At 41.2% G+C, this 23273-nt stretch overlaps 1 protein-coding gene across 3 annotated transcripts in view; it reads left to right on the top strand.

The window, feature by feature from the left end:
• Positions 1 to 23273, top strand: part of LOC131239735 (uncharacterized) — a 97485-nt gene that overhangs the window by 13390 nt on the left and 60822 nt on the right. For all 3 annotated transcript variants that reach the window (XM_058237580.1, XM_058237579.1, XM_058237582.1), the window contains exon 4: positions 18890 to 18960. In XM_058237580.1, the coding sequence (XP_058093563.1) occupies positions 18890 to 18960 (71 nt within the window). The remainder of the gene's footprint in view (positions 1 to 18889; positions 18961 to 23273) is intronic.

Here is a 23273-nt window from a genome sequence, read left to right as displayed (position 1 = left end):
GGAAGAAGGGAAGGGAAGAATCTTACTTTTTCCGATTTTACACATAGAACAATCAAAAGACAAAGCATGAGGCAAAGAAGAATCTTTTTTTTTTTTACCCAACGAACCAGAATTCAGCAAATGAGATAAAACAACATTGTTTGGATGGCCTAAAAGTTTGTGTCATACTTCACAATTATTGGAGACAGTAGTACAAGCCAAAGAAATGATACTAGGAATGGAAAAGTATAATGGAAACAGTCTCCTAACTTTAGGCCCCTTCGCTATTGTCCTCCCCGACACCGAATCCTGCACGTGACAACCATCACGAGAAAACTGAACATTGTAATTATTATCCACTAATTGTCCAACCGAGATAAGACTCGTAGAAAGCCTAGGTGATACAAAAATATTAGTAAGTGATGGTGCGATATCACCAACCCCAGTAATCGGTAAATGATGGCCATTAACAACTTGAATATTAGAAGAACCAGTGTACTTACGAACATTGCTAAGCATATCAGGAGAACTGGTCATGTGATTGGATGCAGCGGAGTCAACAAGCCAAGATTGAGAGGGTATAGTACGTATAGTACCCTTACCTTGCAGCCCTAAAGCGGAAAATGCCGATATAATCATTTGCTGCACCATTTCTGGTGTAAGGGCAGGTGTAGCAGTAGTGGAAGATGACACTAAAGTGAGATTTTGAGTGCGTGATAAGCATGATAAGCATTCACGGGTCGGTTTTGAGGACGTGTTGGGCATTCTTTGATGATGTGCCCCTTCTTTTTACAGTAGTTTCAGAACTTTTTAGCACAATGGGCAGCAATATGCTCATAATCTTTGCAACTGTAGCACTGAACTGTATGCATGTCTCGAACCCTCCCTTTACCTTGAGCAGCGTATGTGACAGCATTCTCTTGCGGAAGCGAAGATTGAGTAAGAAGACGTTCCTCTTGAAGAAGTGCTCCAAAACACACGTCAAGAGATGGTGAAGGATCCCTGTGCATCAGGTTGGAGCGAATAGACTCGAATTCTGGCCTTAGTTTCATTAAAAATTGGTCTCTTTTGCTAACTTCATGGACCGCTTGAACAGCAGAGAGGGACTCGGCTGACACGTCGGCATACACAATGTCGGAAAACTCAGCCCAAAGATTTTGAAAACCACAGAAATATTCCTAATAGAGAGTGTACCTTGGGAATAGGCAGCAAGATCAGTTTCCAACTGAAATCGTCGGGCGGAATGATCGTGATGATAGAGCTTTTTCAAGTACTCCCACATCGATTTAGCCGTCTTGTGCGGCCTTAAATCGAGTATAAGTAGTGGATCAATAGACCGAAGAATCCAAGTCATCACGCGAGCATCTTTCACCTTCCATTGAACCAACTTCGTAGGATCGGTAGGTGCTGGATCACTCCCATCAACGTGACCCCACAACTCCTTTCCCATGATAAAAAGTTGAAACTGAAACTCCCAGGCAGCATAATTCTTCCCTGTAAACCGAGTTTGAAAGACTTCTGAGTTGGAGTTGTTAGCCATAACTAGAATCTCTCGAAATACACCAAAAAAACTGTAAACCAAAACCCACACCCAGGAAACCAGAAAACCAGAGCCTAGAACTACGAAAATTGGACCAAAGACAAGGTTGCAGAGAGTGGCTCTGATACCATGTCAAATTTGCTCAATGACCGTCAATCGAGTGGTCCTTTTCTTGTATAGAAATCATTTTCCCTAATTATAATATATCCCTTAATTATAGTATCTCCTAATTGCAGCATCTATATCCCCTAATTACAGCAGCATCTATATCCCCCATTTACAGCACAATATCACCTAATTACAGCCAGTGTTCAAATTATCGGCGATATTATCGAAATATCGCCGATAATTTCGGTGTCGCTGCACTGGTGACACCGAAACCCCAATATTTCGTTTCGTTTCCAGATTTCGCTGAAATCTCGCCGATATTATCGATATTTTCAAGATCAGGACGACATATCACTGTTCCCACCAACCACGGGTGGGAACTGTAGCCACCAACCCACTTTTATCGATAAAAGAGGGGGTTGTCAGCGAAAAAATCACAAAAAACATAAGAAATACCTGTTTTTTCGCCCGGATTTGGAGGAAGACGCGAGTTCAGCTGCTCTTGAGTGCAGATCGACATTTCCGGTAAGATTCAACCCTAAAAATATCTTCTTTTTTCGTCGAAAAATCCTCTGCAAGTTGCGGAAACCGCTTGCGGGCCGAGATCTTGTACGAAAATAGAGGTTTTGTTTGATTTGGGATGAGGGAGAGAGACTTTCGGGTAGAAAATCTCGGAGAAATCGGTGGGAAGGAATGAAATTTCAAAAATTTCGGAAGGGGAGAGGGAATTTGGGGTTTTTATCGCGAATTGGGGATCGGGAGGGCCGCGGGCAGATGCGTACTCGGTTACGCGGTACGCTCTTATCGTACTGAGTAACGCTGTGGGGCCCACCGAGAATGCATCTAGTCTATCCATGCGGTCCATTCGTTTTTCCATATTGTTTTAACGGTTGAGACCAAAATTTAATGGCACCAAAAGATCAAGTGGACCACACCATTGGAAACAGTTTGAATAATGACTTCCACCGTTAAAACTTTTCTAGGGCCCACAGTGATGTTTATTTCTCATCCAACCGTTCATAAGATCACACAGACATGGATGAAGGGAAAAAAAAAATAGAAGTTTGATCCAAAACTTTTGTGGCCCCCAAGATATTTTCAACGGTAAATGTTCAATTTATACTGTTTCCTATGGTGTGGTCCACTTGAGGTTTGGATATACTTATTTTTTAGGTTCAAGACCTAAAATTATCTGTTACAATGGATGGACGGAGTGGATAAAATACATAAATCATGGTGGACCCCACAGGTGGGCTTGGACGGTGCAACCTCACTTGGTTGCACACCACCCCACCACGAGCTTGGGCGGCTTGGGCTCTGGGTGCATGCTGGTGCTATGTGGGCCCCACCATGATGCATCTGTTGTATCCATTCTGTCCATTAATTTTTAAATATTATTTTAGAGCTTTAACCAAAAAATGAGGTAGATCTAAAACTTAGGTGGGCCACACCACGGGAAAATAGTAGTGATTGGATATCCACCATTTAAATCCTCCTAAGGCCCACTGTACTGTTTATTTGACATCCAATCCGTTAATTAGCTCATAAAAACTCAGATGAAGGGAAAAACAAAGATCAGATTGTTCCAAAATCTTTATGGCCCCCAAAAAGTTTTTAATGGTCATAGTTCATTCAACACTGTTTCTTGTAATGTGGTCCAACTGAGATTGGGATATACCTTTTTTTTTTTTCTAAATATCATAAAATTATCTATATAAATAGATGGACGGCATGGATGAAACACATACCTCATGGTGGGGCCCACAGAACACGGCAGGGGAGTAGCCAAATCCCTTTCCGCAGCGTGCGGACCAGGGACGCGGATTTCCTGCCGAAGACCGTCCGCTAGCTCAGGTGGGGCAGGTGGGGCCCACTGTGATGTTTGTAAGAAATCCTCTCCGTCCATCGATTTTGTGATTTCATTTTAGGACTCCTTGTAAAAAATGAAAGATATCCAAAGCTCAAGTGAGCCGTACTAAAGGAAAATGTGGTTTGGAAAATTCCTACCGTTGAAACCTTTCAACAGTGATGTTTAGATGCAAACCATACCCAAAACTCTGTTGGACCCACCGTAAATGCATGTGGTTCATCCACGCCGTTCATACGTTTTTAAAGATCATTGTAGGCGTTGAGACCAAAATTGAAGTATATCCACACCTCAACTGGACCATACCACGTGAAACAGTGGAAATATTTATTTTCGCCATTGAAACCTTTCTAAGGCACGTGGTAATGTTTATTTTTCATCCAACCTGTTCATAGGATCTAACAGATATGGATGAAGGGAAACAAACAAATATCATCTTGATCTAAAACTTCTGTAGCCCTCAAGAACTTTTCAACGGTAGAAGTTCAATTCACACTGTTTACTTTGGTGTGGTCCACAAGATATTTTTATTGGCTTCTTTTTTTGCTCTTCCCAAACATGGAGTGGAAATGGCACAGGACCGGATGCAATTCCATCCCACCTAAAGCCCATCTAATCCAGCCGGCCAAACAAGCCCTTAGGGTACCCGGGGGTACACCATCCGAATCCGCCAGGGGCGCTGGGAACGGATTGGCTACTCCCCCTGACACCTGCACCGTGGCTGGTGGTCGGTGCTTTGTGGGCCCCAACATGATGTATGTTTTTCATCCATTCCGTTCATCCATTCTTACAGATCATTTTAGGGCTTGATACAAAAAATGATTGGAATATAAATCTTAGGTGGGCCACACCACAGGACAAAAATAATGAATGGATATTCACAATTAAAATCCTCCTAAGGCCCACTGTACTGTTTATTTGACATCCAATCTGTTGGTTTGGTCATAAAGACCCAGCTGAAGGGAAACAATAAATATCAGCTTCATCCAAAACTTTTATGGCCCCCAAAATGTTTTTAATGGTCAAAATTCATTCAACACTGTTTCCTATAATGTGGTCCCCTTGAGATAGAGATATACTTCATTTTTTTTTTTTATCATGTATAAAATGATATATAAAAATATATGGACTGCATGGATGACACACATACATCATGGTGGGCCCCATAGAGCACCGACCACCAGCCAATGGCTGGTTTCAGGGGGAGTAGCCAATCTGTTCCAGGGCGTCACCGAAGTGACGTCACCAAGCTTTGTGGACCCTGCCATGATGCATGTGTTGAATTCATACCGTCCATCGATTCAGAGAGAGAGAGTTTTATGGCATGAGAAAAATAATGAGATAGATTTAAAGTTCAAGTGGACCCCACCATATAAAACAATGGGGACAGTGATCCACCGTTCAAAACTTCCCCAGGGCCAAAGAAGTTTCCCATCAAGCTGATATTTTTGTTTTCACTTCATCTATTTCTATGTTAACTTATGAATAAGTTGGATCTAAAAAATACATAATGGTGGGCCTTATAAATGTTTCAACGGTGGGACCCGATTAGGGAAAAAGTGTTAAGCATCTATTGGTAGTATGGTGCACTTTAGTTTTATAGTACCTGATTAAATGCTTTTATCTTTGCCATCAAGCACCTCTCATCTCTTTACACGTGTGCACGTTTAGAAAATCTGGACCGTTCATGTGTTGGGACCTGTTATTGAGGGTCCATAGCCCATTTTCGATACTTGTCGGATATTCTCAGTATTTGATCAGAGAACTTGTTATTACCATTGAATTTGTGGACGCTCCCTCTAATTGGCCTGGATCATCCATCCATTCAGTTACCGATGTTCTAGATCTAATGCTCCATCAATAGCTTTGAAGGATGAAGCAATATGCTCGATTTAGGAACCTGACTTGTTCAGGTTACAATTGGTACTTGTACAAGTAAGGCCCATGATTCAGTGATCTAAGCCATTGATATGGTGGGCCAAATGTGAATGCTCCATGCATCAAACTTGCGATGGAAGAATAAATACATCAAGGTGGGCCCCATAATCAGGACCGCACTGTCATGGATGAGGCTGGGGCTGCACATGCACATGCATTCATAAAGTAAAATTCAATCCATCCGCACTTTTTTTTGTCGATTATTGCAAATTTGTATACTACTAGGGAGCACAATGTCGTCTGGATCGGGAAAAGGAGGAGCAAGGGACATAGGGTGGAAACATGGACGGCCAGTGGAGGGGAATAAATATGGAGCCATATGCAACTATTGCGGCCAAGTGATACGGAGTGGGGGAGTGTCTAGGCTAAAAGAACATTTAGCAGGGGGATACAAGAACGTGAAAGACTGTCCAAGTGTAACAAGGCCAATGAGAGAGGAGATGAGAAGAGTGTTGACTGAAGCGAAGTCACGCAAGCTGCAACAAAATGATTGGGAGAGGGATATGAGGGAAGAGCTACGAGGCACTAGACGGGGCGTAGGTGCTATCGACGAGCATGATGACGACGACGATGAGGTGATCGCATACCCCGATGATTGTGTTACGGCTCGAGAAAGGAGTGATTTTAGACAAGTGATTCATGAGTCTCGGGCTTCAGAGTGGGAGAGGGAGCAAAGAAGACGGATTGATGAGAGTAGGCCGTCGTTTGGGACGTCCCGACATGAGACTGGTGGGACCAGCAGACGTTTTGAGGGAGGCAGCGGGCATGTCGTACAACGGACGCAAAGCGCTCGTGTCCCAGATGCATCCATCGCAGGTGTTAATAAAAAAAGATTAAAAAATATGTGGAGCAAGGGGCTTAGGGAGAAAGTAGGTGGTGCTATATCTAGGTGGTTCATCTCGAGCCATATACCAGCAAATGCAGCAGCCAGTCCTCACTTTAAAAATATGATTGAAGAGGTGCAGCATGCCGGGCCCGGCGTGAAGCCTCCCACGCCACAGGAGATTCTTAGCGTCTACCTCGATCGGGAGCACGAGGAGATGCAAGCTTGGGTACGTGGACTCAAGCCAAACTGGAAGCAGTACGGGGTAACAATCATGTGTGACGGGTGGACGAGACCCACGAAATTGTCCATTATCAATTTCATGGTGTACTGTAGAGGACAACCAGTTTTCCTCAAATCCATTGATGCATCGGCCAAAATAAAAGAGCACGAATACATATATGCTCTCATAAAAAGAGTGATTAGAGAGGTTGGGTCCCATAATGTTGTCCAAGTTGTGACGGACAATGGCAGTGCGTTCGTTAAGGCGGGGAAGAAATTGATGAAGAAGTTCAATCTCTATTGGACCCCGTGTGCGGCACACTGCATTGATTTAATGCTCGAGGAGATAGGCCAGAGGGATTCTGTCAAGAAGACTATTCAGGATGCGAGGAGAGTGACAAACTTTATATACAATCACTCATGGTTGTTGGCTGCAATGCGTGAGTGTTGTGGAGGGGACATTGTTCGACCAGGCACGACACGGTTCACCATGAACTTCATTGCACTCGACAGCTTATATAGGCACCGCGTGGGTCTGAGAAATTTGTTCAGATCCGAAAGATACATGGAGTGGAATCAGAAGAAGACTGAGGGTGCAAAGACATGTTCAAATATAGTGCTTTCCGATGCCTTATGGGCTAAGGTTCACAACGTTGTTTCCTTCTTGCATCCGATGTACAAGGTCCTACGAGCCGTAGATAATGAGATGTGGCCTTCGATGGGGTCAATGTATGAGCTTATGAGAATTATGAGAGAAGGAATAATGACTGCAATCCCCAGTTCGTATCAATGGGTGATCAGTATCATCGATCATCGATGGACCAGGACCCTCGAGCATCCACTCCACCAAGCTGGTAAGTTTCTTAATACAACTGAGTACCTTAAGCATCACTTCTGTTTGCATGTTAATACAACTGAGCAACTAATATTTGGGTTTCAGCATACTATCTGAATCCCAAATTTCATTACAAACGTCGGCTTCATGAGAATCAAAATTTGACGATGGCTGTCCACGAGGTGTTCGAACGATTGTTCCCAGAATCAACAGCGCATGCAGATTTCGGTAACCAGGTAATGCAATAAATTTTCTTCCTTATAGCCTCTAGAAATATGGGTGATTAAAAATAATGACCTGTGAATCCGTGTTTACAGTTATTGCGGTTTAGGGATGCGAGGGGTACGTTCTCATCTGCATTAGCAAAAGCATCGACTGAAACGATGATGCCATGTAAGTATGGTAACATAATTAGGTAATTGCATTTTTCGTTTAAACTTCATACTAAACTAAGCTCCTTATGGATATATAGGTGAGTGGTGGGCGATGTACGGAGTCGACACGCCCGCACTGCAGTTATTAGCAGTCCGTGTTCTCGCACAGACTGTATCCTCCTCACCGTGTGAGAGGAATTGGAGCACATGGTCACTCATACACACTAGCAAGAGGAATAGGTTGGCATATGAGAAGCTGCAAAAGCTCGTTTGCTACCACTACAATATGAAGTTAAGAGAGAGGCAGTTGAGGGTAGATCGAGACATGGAGGAAAATCAGGACCCACTAGACCTGTTGTCTATAGGTAACATGGCACAGATAGGTGATGATGATGAAGACCCACTTTATGAGTGGGTCAAATCAGCTGATTTAGATGATGCGGAGGGAGGCCCTTCTCCACAGGTAGCCGAGGGAGCAGCAGCTCTAGGTATCGACGTTGATCAGGTAGTATCTGAACAAAAGGCGGATACAGACTCCTTTGATCCTTTGGTGAGGAGTTCGGCACGTTCCAATGAGGGTGAGGAAGCATCTTCACGGCCCCCACCCCATCATCAAGTCGTAGTGAGTGATGATGATGATGAGACTCAACCCCCACTCAACACTGGTCCTGGGGATGACGACGACAGCGATGATGATGACCACGGCGATGACGACGGTGATGAGAGAGGGGACGGAGGCACCGACACTAGTATAGGTAGTACTAGTGGGGGTAGGGGTGGCAGTGGTGGGGGATATACGACGGCTCAGAGCCAACGATCCGTTGGCCAGTTCACTGAGGAGCAAAGCTTTGACCATGCCACTCAGGACATGGACCATGGATCTCGTCCACCATCCAGGGCGAGAGCATCGGAGCCCACATATATGTTCGAACGTCGTTCGAAGAAGAAAGCCGGACGCGCCGCGGCTGATGCCCTCACACGCAGCTTGTTATCTATGGACATAAGTTCAGATCGGGGGAGCTCCACCTCTGTCCCACCTTATGCTCATGGGGGATATCATGGGTATGGCCGTGACAGCTCTGACATTCAGTCACGCTCATCTACCCATGAGTACAGGCAGCCAGAAGATAGTTCTTCGAGTCATGACCCTTTGCCAGGTGGATATTCGGGATACCCGTACGACTGGCAGCAATACTATCAAGGAGTAGGGGTTAGACTTGATCTCTTCACTCAGTACCCTGCTCAGAAAATGCCATCGATGTATGTCACGCAATTCTCACGTCTAGGCGTACTCGTACAGTTTGGGGAGGATGACTATCAAAGGTACATAAGAGAGTTCCTCAATTGGTACGAGCAGAGGATGACTTGGGAACAGTACTGCCAATATGTTGGGCAACAGTACTACTCTCAACTGCCACGGGATCCAGACAATGATTACGAGCCACCTCGTCACTCTATGTGGGGATGAAAAATGGCCAGAAATGTGTATTTTTTTAATTTATTTACTTTTGTATGTCTTAATTGTTGTAAGCTTGCATTTGTAATATATAAACTCATTTTGATTACTATTTGAGTGATTTCTTACAACAACGCATGCTTTTTGGCCCCCATTAAATGAAAACTTTTAATTTAATATATTCTTTTTGCAAATTTTTTATTCCTGAATATGTAAACATATGTATTTAGGCATGTCCTGAAGTTTCACTGAAAAATTCCACCATTTTCTCCATGTTTCCCCCTTTTTCCCTGCATTTCCGGTTATCGGCGATATTATCGGCGATAACGATATTATATCTTTATCTCCGGCCAGCGAAACTTGTAGCGACACCGACAACTCGAACACTGATTACAGCATCTATATCCCCTAATTACAACATAATATCACCTAATTACAGCATCTATATCCCTTAATTACAGCAAAGATATTTACAGATTTGTTTCCTAAATAACTGTACAATTTATTTATGGTAAGTATGTTGTCTATCCTACTAACAAAGGTGACCATAACTTTTACAATTGTAGCATTGGGGATCTTTTGACCTTTTGGGAGATTTACCTGTTTGGTGCTTTGGGTCATACTTCTTCCCCTTTTTGTAGAAGTTTTTTCTTTGGTTCTTGTTGAAGATTTTTTACTTGTTTGGTGCTTTGGGTCATACGACAAAGACGTGCTCCCGTCAGAGGCTTACAAAAGGACTTAACAAGTTTGGCTGGTCAAACTCTGAAACCCAATCCTACATATGGATCGGTTTCAAGAAAAATGGACTCAAAATAACTTTCTTACCGAAAGTGGATGAGCCCCCTTGAAGCACCTTTGTTGAAGATCTTCCTTAATCACAAAAGGATCTTCCTTAATCACGAAAGCATCTTCAGCTCCCTCGAATTGCAACCTTGATATGGATGTGCCTTTGCTAGTGCCGAGGTACGGGTAAAAGGTAAGTGTATCCTAACTCACGATGATGGATTTTTAAGGATAGGGTTTGGATTCCCAAGGACAAGCATTTAATGCCCTTTAACACAAGGGATTTGCTATTAAAGATGAGTGCTAGGGCATTAATGAATGTTGGAGTTCATATTTCAATCCGAGCTTTGAATGCTCAATAAATGTGCTTTATCACAAAGATTGAATGATGAACTCCATGAGAGAAAGAGCTTAGGATAAGAGTTTTTGGCTATGGAATCACACACTCACAAGGCTCTCTCTCTATTTCTCACACCTTTGTTTTGAAACCCAACCATCAGATTTATAGAATGAATGAAATGGGTGAAAAACAGTTTTTTTTTTTTTTTTTTAAAAAAAAACGACTAGTTGTTGGTGACACCAAAATAAGTTTGAAAATCGACTTTGGCCGCTGGACAATTTTTGCGACCGAAGGTGCCTTTTGGTCGGACCGAATTGGAGTTCGTTTGCAGCCGAATTTGAGGTTTTGCACGCTGTCCTGATTTTGCAAAGTTTGGTGTTACCGAGTGTCACCTTCGGTGGCACTGAATTTAGTATTTGGTTGCAGCAGAATTTGGCAGTTTGCTTGCTGTCTCATTGAGGCTTAGTTCAGTGTCACCGAGTGTTGTCTTCTCGGTGACACCGAAGGTGCACTCGGTGGGACTGAATTTGCCATTCGGTTGCAGCCGAATTTCGCACTTTGCTTGCTGTCTAGTTTAAGCATACTTCGGTGGTGCCGAAGGTATGTTCAGTGCGACCGAATTCCCCTGAAATGTATTCCTTTCATTCATTTCTTCCTTAGTTTTTTAGAGATAGGTTCCTAGGGTCTTCCTATAGGGTTTTGAGGTTTTTTAAGTTTTTGAGGGTTAACACCATGGCACACCTATCTTACCTTCTCTGCACTTTGGTTTCTTCAAGTCAAATCTTCGTTTTTCACAGGGCTTATTTGGACTTGACATATGTAATTGAGAAACTTATGCATTTACATGGACAAGCCCATGATCAGTTTTGTGATTATCCCTATGTAACGAGAAACAAATGATGAGTTGGGATGAATTGATGTCCATCATTGGGCATATGTTGCCTATGCCCTTCACATGAAATTGTGAATATTTACTTGTTCACAAGTACATGTGTTAGGCTCGATTGAACATTCCCATTTGAAGATAGTATCAAGTCTCCAAATTGACAGGCCTGTCATGCTTGGATTGGTTTGACTTGATTGTGTGCTAGTTTTGATGAATCCTTAGACTTAAGGTTATGTAAGGACTTTGTGGTTCTAGTGTAGTGGGCCTTGACAAACTTTTTGAGGTTACATTAGTGGACGATGTACGAGTGTTGTTCGGTGCATGCATAAGATATGGTTGAAGCCTAAGTGCACCAACATGGGATCCACTAGTCTTCCCGAGACTTGGTTGTGGATAGTCAATCGGACAATCTATCAAGTGTTTTAGTTGGCAACCGCTCTCAATTGTTTTTAGAAGTTTTCCTGAACATTTTCAACTATTAGATCTTTTGATCTCACCATTTGATCGGACTTAATGGACATGGACATCGGACGGTTGGATCTTTTAGTGTTCACCTCTTATGGTCCCGGTGGCAGTAAATGGGAACATGACCCAAATATTGTGTAATCAAGCACATGGTGGATAAGAAAGAAGAAAGAAAAACTTTGGAGAAGGGTTGCGTAGAGAATTTTCTCCAACAAAGAAGGGTTGTGTGGAGAATTTTCTCCGATAAACCCATGATATCCTCTTCATATAAAAATGCTAAAATAGAAATGTATGGTGCTAAGAAGAGCACACAAAGATAATACACTCTCACCCAATAATATCCCATAGAAACATGAGTAAAACAGAATATACACTCCCCCCTCTCTATACTCCCCCTCAAGCTGGAGCAAAGACGTCAATCATGCCAGCATGCTCATAAACTTCCGAAGAGAAGAAGGATGAAAAGCTTAGGCTAGAATGTTGGCTAACTGATCACTTGATTTCACATGAGGTGTGCACAATCCATCAAATGAGATATTCTCACGAATGAAATGACAATCAACTTTGATTGCTTTGCTCATTTAGAAACACATGATCGGAAGCAATATGGATTGCAACTATCACAAAAGGTTGCACATTAAGTTTTAAAAGTTCTAGAGGAAAAATGTCGCAGAGTAGCCGAGACAGCATCCAATTGATCATATAGGCAGTAGGAAGAACTGCCTCATACCAATATGTCTTTGGAACATTCATCCCCATTAAAATGGAGTGAGTAACCTCTAACAGATGACGATTCTCTCTTTCTGCAATTCCATTTTGTTGAGGGGTATATGGGCATGAGGTTCGAAACTTCATGCAAGATCACAAAAATAACTTTGTAGGTCATGACATAAGTATTCTTTTGCATATCTAACAATATATTTTGATTTTCTTTTTGAACTGGGTCAAAATCATCTGATGAAAGGATTGTTAAATTGATGAAGCTTCACTTCTGTTTTCATTAAGTAAACCCAATAAATCTAGTGCAATCATCAATGAAAGAAATGAAGTATCAATAGGCAAACGTAGATACTGCAAGGGCAGGTCCCCACACATCAAAATGTACTCTATCAAATGAATGTAAATACTTATTAATACTTGTAGGAAATGTTTTACGATAATGTTTGGATAATTGATAACTTTCCAATTAAGTTAAATACTTAGGAAATTTTCTAGGAAATAAAATTCTAAGACTAATAAGAGGAGCATGACCCAAATGATCATGCCATAGCTGAACACGCTCCTTATTCTTGATGCGGAACTGAAAGCAAAGCAAAAGGAATATCGCCAGCATCAAACTACTTAGTCCACTGTCCTCACATCCAACCCCAATCATCTTATCCGCAGATCCTGAATAACACAGAACACAAAAGAAAAGGAGAAATGACACTATAATTAAACTGTTTATCAAAGCAATAATAAATAAAAGATTAGAAGGAAATGTGATAACATAGAGGACAGAAGCTAACACTAAAGAAGAGGAGAGCTGATTAGTTCGTTTCCTGTATGCACAAGAGGGACCCATCTGCCAGTTTTATTCTACTTGAGGAACGAGAATATGAAAGAAAATTACCTTTCTACATTGGTTCTTAAACTGCACAACCTCACTCTTGCTCAATGCAGCTAAGATTGTTCAAGCCCTTCGTAAATTATCGGATTGACTTCACGAGGCAAAAATCTAGTCCCAAATGAATTGGCTTATTCGAAAAAACCTGTGTCCATAGAGACAAAATGTAGGACTGGTGATAATAGTTCATTACGGAAGAAAGAGTTCCTCCATTGATCAAGAATTTCGATCTTTGGGAAGTCTCATGATCATCCAATAAAAAGGGTGAACTCACGCTAAACTCAAAGCAAAGCTCAAATCCTGGACCTAGAGCTTCCAAAAAGATAGGAAGGAAAGAAGACTGAAGAACTGGTGACTCATAGGTAGTGGCCTGGTTAAGGGAATCAACCTGTTGTACTTGTATCAATTTCAGGCTATGATGTAGAATATGGTGTTGGTCTTATTATCCATGGCATCAGAATCTATAATGCAAGATGTAGGAGGATGGAAGACTAAGTAGAATGAGCGGTATGTATCTGGCTCTTGCTAGAGTTACTGACTTGAAGGGAAGAACTCAACTCTATAATATGAAGACCAATATCATTAACTGACATGTAATACACACACACACACACACACACACACACATATTGGTACTCCCCCTCAACTTCAATGCTGTATGCTTTACTTTTGGTCCTTGGTTGCAAATGAGGATGGATGTTATAACGTCTCACATATGGTGAAGACAACCACTATGAATGCAAAAGTGGCTTGCCCTTATTCCTGGCAGTAGAATGTGGTTGCCCTTTTAACTTTAAGGTGGCTTCTACCTTGAAACAAAGAAAGATCGTTCTGGAAGAGGAGTACTTTGCAGCTCAGAAGACACTCAACGGTTTGCTTCACCTCGATCATGAGTAAACACAACTTCAAGTGATGGCAATATCTCTCCTAAGATTTGAGTACGCTAGAACTCAAGATCAGGATGGAGCAATGTTGTCAAACCACACACAGTTCTGTGTGATCCCATATGCCTGTTTGCATATGCGGTTGCATATCTTTAATTTTTTTTTTTTAAAGGAAAAAATAAAGGGAAAAATTGAAAAAAAAAAAATGTAGAAAAATATAAGAACTTGGGAGAAACTTCCCTAAGTTAATAGATAACTAATATAGTAATTTTACATATATAAAATTAGTTTGTGACTTGTGAGAAAAATGAATGAAGTACATCAAATTCAACATTCTACAATATAGTTAAGTAACAAAACAATCAAAAGCTATTTATTGTACAAATACAATTTTGAAGTTACATCCTAATGTTTATTATTTATACACTATAGCACTAACACTACTTACAAGTTACAACTTGGTTACTCTAAGTTACACTACCAATAAGTTACAACTTAGTTACACTAGCAATAAGTTACATTCAACAATATGGTTATACAACTTACACCTACAAGTTACACTACTTACTAAAGTTTGATTTTTTGAATAAAATAAATAAATAATAATGTGCCAATGGTTGGCAGATATGCGATCGCATATCCGGGCACATTTAGCATCTATGATCGCATATGCACTGCGATCGCATATGCCATCATGGTATATGCAATATGCATATGGGAATTCGTATATGCAAATATGCAGTCACATTTAACAACATCAGGATGGAGCCTTATGAGAAACTTATATGTGCCTCTGCTTAAGCTACTTTTGTAGTTTCTTAGGAATGGCTCCATTTTGCACACAATGATCTTACTCCTTACACTTCAGACACAGAATAACACAATACTCATCCATTAAGGATTCTCCCTATTGCATATTTTTTATCTCCTTATGCAATTGATATGTAAAAGCCAAATCATCCCTCTCAGAATACATCTTGGCTACAGTATCTCATATTTTCTTGGCATTCTTGTAGAACATTAAACCATTGACGATTCTTGATTGCATATAATGGAGCAACCACCCACCTTACCACAGTCAGATGATTTGTTGGAGGCTCATTCATATGGCCAGTTATATAACCCAACTTTTTCTGACTACTGAGAAAGAATTTGGCAGATTGAGACTGTACCTAATAGTTTCTCCCATCTGGCTTCATAGGTGTTATAACCAACCCAGCATGAGAATCATGACTTTTAGATTATGCTGTCATGTTTTTCTTCTAATTACCCATCCGAATAACCAAACTTAGGAAATAGAGAAATCTAAATCAACTCACCATGTGATAATCTGACTAATCTTCCATTTAGATAATGTTCATAATTATGGAACAATATAACCTGTGTTAGATGATGAGATCGACAGCAAATAGAGTAACTGATCACTCAAAAGAGAGTAGAGCCAATCTGATCTACCACTGTGGGGCCTTCTGGGATTGCTGACAGCTGGAGGTAGTGCGGCCTCTGATATGATGATTTGTACATACTGTAGTGGTATTGTAGAGGTACTAGCACACCTCTGTAGCTCATCACTATAGCACACCATTGTAGCACCTCACTATAGCACAACATTGTAGCACATGAAAGGTAAATGGAGGAAGAAAAAATGGGAAAAGAAAAAGAAATGAAGTCGAAGAAAGGAGGCAAATAAAGGAGATGGGAATCTTAATGCTCTGGTACCATGTAATCAATCACATGGCGTAGAAGAAAGACGAAGAAAAGAAAAACTTTGGAGAAGGTTCGTGTAGAGAATTTTCTCTAACAAACCCATAACATCTTTTTCATATAAAAATCCTAAAACAGAAATGTATGATGCACAATAGCACCAAGGTATTCTGTAACAGTAACAGTGGCTGTAACGACCACCACCGTTAACTTTATGATATGGGCCATAACGGTTGTTATGGCTGTCTCCTTTTTTATTATTGAAAAAAGAAAAAAGAAAACCCTTGAAAGCCTGTATAGGCCACGTAATGGACTGTTATGGGGCCATTACGACCTTTATAGGGGGGCTGTAACCAGTGTTTGAAATATCGGTATCACGTTATGTATTGCACCCTTAAGATACGGATACGTATCAGTTATCCCATGGGATATATTGGTTGTATCGCTGTTGTTTGAAACATGTGGAACCATTGGGAAATTGGTTGAATTTTTCAATAAAACTTCAGTGATTGTTAAAAAAGACATCAATACACGCTTTTCAATCAAAACATTACAAAAAATAAATGCACATAACAAGTTTTCTTTGTATGGGTCCTAATCTATGTGCTGTCTGACTGAATTGAAGTAAGCATATTCAATGTCTATTCATATAATTTATAATTGTCAGAAGACGTGTGGGAAAACAAGCAATACATTCAAAAGTAAAATAAGAATCAATAGATTAGGTTACAGACATGTTTGATTTTATGTTTTGGACACAGATTGCAACCGATTCGCGATAAATTGGAAAATTTTGATTTTTTTCGGTTTTCCTCAACTCGGCCCATCTCCTCCAAATCTTGAAATTGAAGCTCCCAATCCATGATTTTTCATGTTTTATAATCATGCAAAACAATTTGACACTGATTTAACATGATTTATAGAAGAAAAAAAAGATCGAAAATAAAAAATGCTCATCGGATTGAACATGTGGGATATATCCCACTACTTGTGTGTTTTGTATCGCACAGGTGGAATACAAGATATATCGTGGGCTATATTGGCCGACATCATCGATACGTAAAACACTGGCTGTAACGGCTGTTGCGTGTCATTTTCTCCGTAACATAGACAATAACTAACCCATTAATATTACATAGAAACACGAGTAAAACAAAATATTATTCTTTATATAAATGCCCTAAAATAGAAATTTGTGATACACGAGGAGCACCCAAGGACAATACACTCTCATCATTACTATCACATAGAAGCAGGAGTGAAACAGTATTGTTCTCACCCAATACTTTCCCACATCACATGTATATCACATCCATGCCATGTTGTTGCAGTCTACTCCCACTTGGGATAGACCATGCCACAAAGAACTGCCAGATTGGAAGATTCCTACTGACCAATCTTGGGAATTTTTATTTTTTTTTCCCAGTTGAATGTGCACCATTGTTGTTTTCTCTTTGTAATTGTCCATCTATAAGCCATAAATAGAATGCCAAGGTGGTTATATTGTGGAGACTTTTGGGGGCATGGTCCATCCACGGTGGCACACTGAAACATGGGATTCACTTCTTAAAATTGAAAACCCAACAAAAATGATGAATGGTTTATATTTGTTGAAGGTTGATAGTTGAACAAGGCCCATTGGGCCCTAGTCCATATAATAAGGCCCATAGGGCGCATTCATGTTGTTACTATTATAAACAAGAGTAGAGGGCTAGGGTTTCAATATACCCTAAGCATCTCATGTTCTTGTTATCTCCCTCCTCTCTCTCTCATTGTTTCTTTGTTCCCTCTGTCTTCTCCTTCTTTCTTCTTCTTCTCATTGTAACTTCTCAGTTCTCATAGGCCCTCAAGATTAACACCATGTAAATGTTTAACATGGTATCAAAGCCTAAGGGTTCCTAGGGCTTCTTCTTTTAGGGTTTCTTTTTCTTTTCTTTTTTTCTTCTTTTCCCTTCAATTTTTTTTTTTCTCATTCTTCTTCTATTCAGTTTTTGAAGGACTTGTTAATTTGGTTACCTTGTCTAGGGTTTGTTATTATTATTATTGTTGTTGTTGTTGTTGTTGTTGTTGAAGTAGATTTTTGTGTTGCCTTAGCCAAGGTTTGCTAGATTTTTTCGTTGAAGTAGATTTTTGTGTTGACTTGGCTAGGTCTGCTGGATATTTCTGGTTGAAGTGGATTTTTGTGTTGTTTTATATGGGGTTTGCTAATTTATTTATTTATTTTTATTAGGGTAGATTTTTTGGTATTTTTGTGTTTCCCTTTCTCATCCTTGGTGGTTACCTTCTTTTCTTTCCGTTTTCTTTTTCTTCTTGTTCTTTCTTTCCTTCTTCTTCCTCTTAACTCTATGAGTTTTATTATTCTAATCTTTCTCAACAAGTGGGCCAATGAGAAGAAGAAGAAAGAAGGTAAGAAGAAAGATGGAGGAGAAAAACAGTGTGTGTGTGTGTGTGTGTGTGTGTGTGTGTGTGAGAGAGAGAGAGAGAGAGAGAGAGAGAGGGAGAGATGCTAAGGGTTTATTGAAACCCTAGCCATCTACTCTTATTTATAATAGTAAAAACATGAATGGATGCTATGGGCCTTATTACATGGACTTGTGAACGGGCCCTATGGGCTTTATTACATGGACTTGGGCCTAATGGGCCTTATTCAACTATCAACCTTTCAACACTCTCTCTCAAGTATCCTAATGAGGCCCAGGTGGTTCCAATTTGATAGATGGCCTAGATGCTACACACATGCACTATGTAGGGCATGTCCAAATCTTGTACATCCATGCCACTGTCTGTAGTGGGAGTTACAAATGCCTAGATTTTGAAGGTACATCTTTTTTGGGATGTTGTCAAATCCTCAAATCTGGGGATTAGAGGAAGATGCTGGGGTTGTAAATGAAGGGATTCTTAAAGTCTTTTTGAGACAAAAAATGGACTCCTAGAATCCCTGTTTTTAATGGCTCTATTTCATTTTTATTATGCTTGAATTTCATAAAATCTTTTTCATTCTTCTAGGATTCAGATTCGTCCTCACTTGATTTATTTTCTTCATAAACTGAGATGAATTACTTTTCTTCAATACATGCAGTGGGCTTCCTTTCAAACGTTGGTGGTCTCTATGTGTTTTGCATCACAGTTTTTTTTTACTGCATGTTACTAGTAAGTTTTTGGTGACTTACTCAGCTTAATTCCAGCATTATGTATTTTTGTTCTTAATAATCCACTAGGGTTTCGATTATTTCTACATTTGCATCCTTGGGTGCTGAGCAAAGGCATGGACACCTTTTGTTCCTTTTCAAATGTTCTCCTAATGTCTGTCCAGTACAAGATGGGAGTATCAAACCCATGAGTGTGTTTATTAAGTGCCAACCTATGCTACTCGGAATGCTTGTTGTTACTTGAATTTGTTTCTCATTTATCATAGAAGGACAAAAATGTCTGTCTATTATTCAATAGAAATGGCATGTATTAGCACCTCTAGTTTTGTTGGTAGGTTACGACAGCTACTTTCACTTTGTACATATGCTATTGGCCCAAAATATTATTCTTTCTTATAACTTTATTGTGGACAAAATATCTATATTTAGAGGTAGGAATCTTTTATCTGGGGTGCTAGTTCGTCCTCCAACTTTGAAACCTCCCTTGCTCCTACCTCCAGCTATGGATGCTATGGCTTTAGGAATCTTGAAATCACGCATGTTTGTTCAATATAGTTAGTTATCTTGGTATTAGAGAAAATCTTAGGGGCTGTTTGGATGCCAAGCTTAACTCATTTTTATAAAGAAAAAATGGATGATGTCACCCATAAATATTGCTTGCCTGAAGAATATGGATGGTCCAGAATTAACAAATATTTGTAGCCATCTACAGTGTAGCAGCCTGATTTTATGGTTCTGGAATCGTAATTTTACTACCCACCCAATAAATGGTTTGCATCACTCACATGCGTGTCATGTTGGGGCATGTGTGGCAAAGGTGGAAATCCCCTATTGGAAATATGCCTGCCTCACCTGAAAGTGCCTAGATTCGAGCATTCTCAGGGCAATTTTTGTATATCAGGCAGCAACTGTTATGAACGACGTCTCTGTTATGAATGGCATCTCACAAGTTGCTTTTTATAAGTGGGTTGGTAAAAATGGGTTCAATCCAGCATCCATTTTGCTGCATAGCTGCTACAAACAAATTAATGAAGGAGTTTCTATTTGTTCTATTTTTGCATTTCTTAGCTTCTTCAACTTGTCTTTCTTTTTGAGACACAACTTCCTGTTCCTCTGTGATGCAGAGCGGGTCGCAGACAGTTTCATGGCCAAGATGGATCAGAAAAGGCCCAGTCGGGCCGTCGGACCTTAGATCGGGTGTATCTCGCAATCTGGAATGAGTTATCTGACGTAAAATATATGATTTTGGGGTAGAATGAGCTACTTTAGCCAACCAACCCCGCTATGCCAGGTTGCGCAGCCTGGAATTGCGAAAAACCCCTGGATCGACGGTTGTTTCCCTGTTTTAATTTCGTTTTTACTATAAATAGTAAGTTTTAGTTTGATTATAACTCTTCATCCGTCGGGCTTTAGGAGTTGTGCCCAACATGAAAAGAGCTTAGAATAATTAGGAGAACGGTTTGGTGAAGCCAAATAGGACACTTACTATTTTTAGCTGAAAACCTTGCGCACAAGTAGACATCACGACCGCCTATAAATAGTAAGTTTACTATTTATAGTAAGTCGTGAATTCTAGGAGTTTTAGTTGTAGTTTGATTCTGATTTCTTTCCCATTGCTTGGTACCCCCTATTTAAAGGGTTGTGAACTCGTTTTTATGGATTCATTAATTAAATTTGAATTTATTAGAATTTATTTCTATTTCCTGCTTTCTTTCCTCGTGGATTCGAGAAGTCTCTGTGAGGAGTCCAGAGAAGTTCTGTGGATTCGGAATAGTTATCCTCTTGAGGAAGACGGTGCTCGACCTCACGTCCTCCCCTGCGTCAGTTTGGTATCAGAGCTGGTTTCTCCTCGGATCGATGGTTTCTAACGACGGGTCGGGTAACATTCCCATGGGCGGTGTTCCAGGGAATTTACCTTTAATGGCGGCAACTTTCGAAGTAGCGCAATGAGAGAATCAGCAAGCCATGCAAGGGCTGCAGGCTTCCATCGACCGCATAGCGGATCTCTTGGCGGAAAACCTAAGGCAATTCTGTGTTCCTGGTGGTAATCTTCCACCGCCAATTGCTGAAACCCGTAATCGCCCCGATCGCAGGATAGTACCAGCAGTGCATCCAAGGATCATTCCTGAGGAAGGGGATCCAGTGAGGAGGAAATCGACGACATAATCTTCCAACACCCTAGACATGGCGATGATTGAGTAGATCGAACGGATCGAGAATTCAAGATGCGGGGTGATATTCCTAGCTTCAATGGCCAACTACACATTGAGGATTTCCTCGATTGGCTTTCTGAAGTTGAACGATTTTCTGACTATATGGACATCCCTAAAGCAAAGAAGGTCAAGCTTGTGGCCTACAAGTTGAAAGGTGGAGCTTCAGCTTGGTGGGAACAACTGCAACTCGCGCGAACCAGGCAGACGAAAGAACCAATCCGCACCTGGCAGCGGATGAAGCAACTACTACGTGCCCGATTCCTCCTTAGTGATTACGATCAGGTATTATTCCAACAATACCAAAATTGTCGACAGGGTAGTCGGTCAGTGAGAGAATACGCAGAAGAATTTACCGCCTAGCGGCGCGTAATGATTTGGTCGAGACTGAATCACAGTAAGTCGCCCGATTCAACGGTGGATTGCGTATGGCTATCCAAGATCAGGTCAAAATGCAGTCCGTCTAGACGATGAATGATGCGATCAAGTTGGCTACTCGGGCAGAAGCGCAACTTGAACGTTCTAACACACGGACCTATCCTACTGCAAGGATTCCTGTGGCAGGTCTGCCCCAGGGAATTGCATAACTCAAGGGGAAGGAGCCCATAGGAGCACACACTTAACCTCTTACGTTTGAGAACCGAGATCAGGGAAGCGGGCAAGCTAGACCCCAAAGGGGCGTATCGACTGCTGCTGGTCCAAGTAGAATTCCGAACCCCTATGCTCAGCCAAGGCCCAATAACTGCTATCGTTGTGGCCAACCGGGCCACCTATCAAATACTTGTCCCCAGCGAAAAGTGGCAAACCTCGCCATCAATGATGGTAGTGCTGATAACGCTTATGAAGATCCAAATATTGAAGAACAGGAGCAAACCACCGAGGACGAGGCAGATGATTCAGGTTGGGTTCAGCAAGATCACGGCGAGTCTCTCGTCATGAGGCGACTATTATATACGCTAAGAAAAGAAGTGCATCCACAGCGGCATAACATCTTCCGCACTAGGTGTACGGTGAATCGAAAGGTTTGTGACGTGATCATTGACAGTGGGAGCAGCGAGAACATCGTCAGTCATGGTGGAAAAATTGCAATTAAAAATGGAGCGTCATCCCTATCCATATACAATCAATTGGATCAAGAAGGTCAGCGAAACAAAGGTAATTGAACGGTGCACCATATCCTTTTCAATTGGCAAACATTATAAGGATGAAGTAGTATGCGATGTGGTTGACATGGAAGCATGTCACACACTACTTGGTCGGCCCTGACAATCTAACCGTGATGCCACTCATAAAGGGCGAGATAATATATATATCTTCGTCAAGGATGGCCGAAAGACCATATTGGCCCCTATAGGTCCAGAGGGACCACCTGAAACTTCTAAAGTGGAGGGTCGTTTTCTCTTAACCCTACGGGACTTCGTGGAAGAATCCAAGGAAACAGGACAGACTTATGCATTAATTGTAAAAGGGGAAGAACTCGAGCCTACCAACATCCTTGAAAGACTAAGGCCCCTGCTACATGAATTCAAAGAAATCTGGCCTGATGACCTTCACGATGGGTTACCCCCCATGCGGGATATCCAACACCATATCGACTCTGTTCCTAGGTCCAGTTTACCTAATCGTCCCCATTATCGAATGAGTCCGAATGAGTGCGAGATTTTGCAGGGACAAGTAGAGGAGTTGATCCGTAAGGTTCTTATTCGAGAAAGCATGAGTCCATGTGCTGTACCAGCTCTATTAACTCCAAAGAAAGATGGGAGCTAGCGCATGTGTGTCGACAGCCGAGCCATCAACAAAATCACCATAAAATACAGGTTTCCTATACTACGGTTAGACGATATGCTAGACATGCTAGAAGGTGCAAAAATATTCTCTAAATTGGACCTAAGGAGCGGCTACCATCAGATTCGAATACAGCCGGGTGATGAGTGGAAAACGGCCTTTAAGACAAAGGAAGGATTATACGAATGGATGGTCATGCCCTTCGGTCTTTCGAATGCGCCTAGCACATTTATGAGATTGATGAACCAAGTTCTGAAACCTTTCATTGAGCGGTTCGTTGTGGTTTATTTTGATAATATTTTGATATACAGTTAAGACG

The sequence above is a fragment of the Magnolia sinica genome, chromosome 3, assembly GCF_029962835.1.
Source record: "Magnolia sinica isolate HGM2019 chromosome 3, MsV1, whole genome shotgun sequence".
NCBI lineage: Eukaryota > Viridiplantae > Streptophyta > Magnoliopsida > Magnoliales > Magnoliaceae > Magnolia > Magnolia sinica.
The sequence above is the reverse complement of the archived record's forward strand: the minus strand, read 5'-3'. Positions and strand labels throughout refer to the sequence as shown.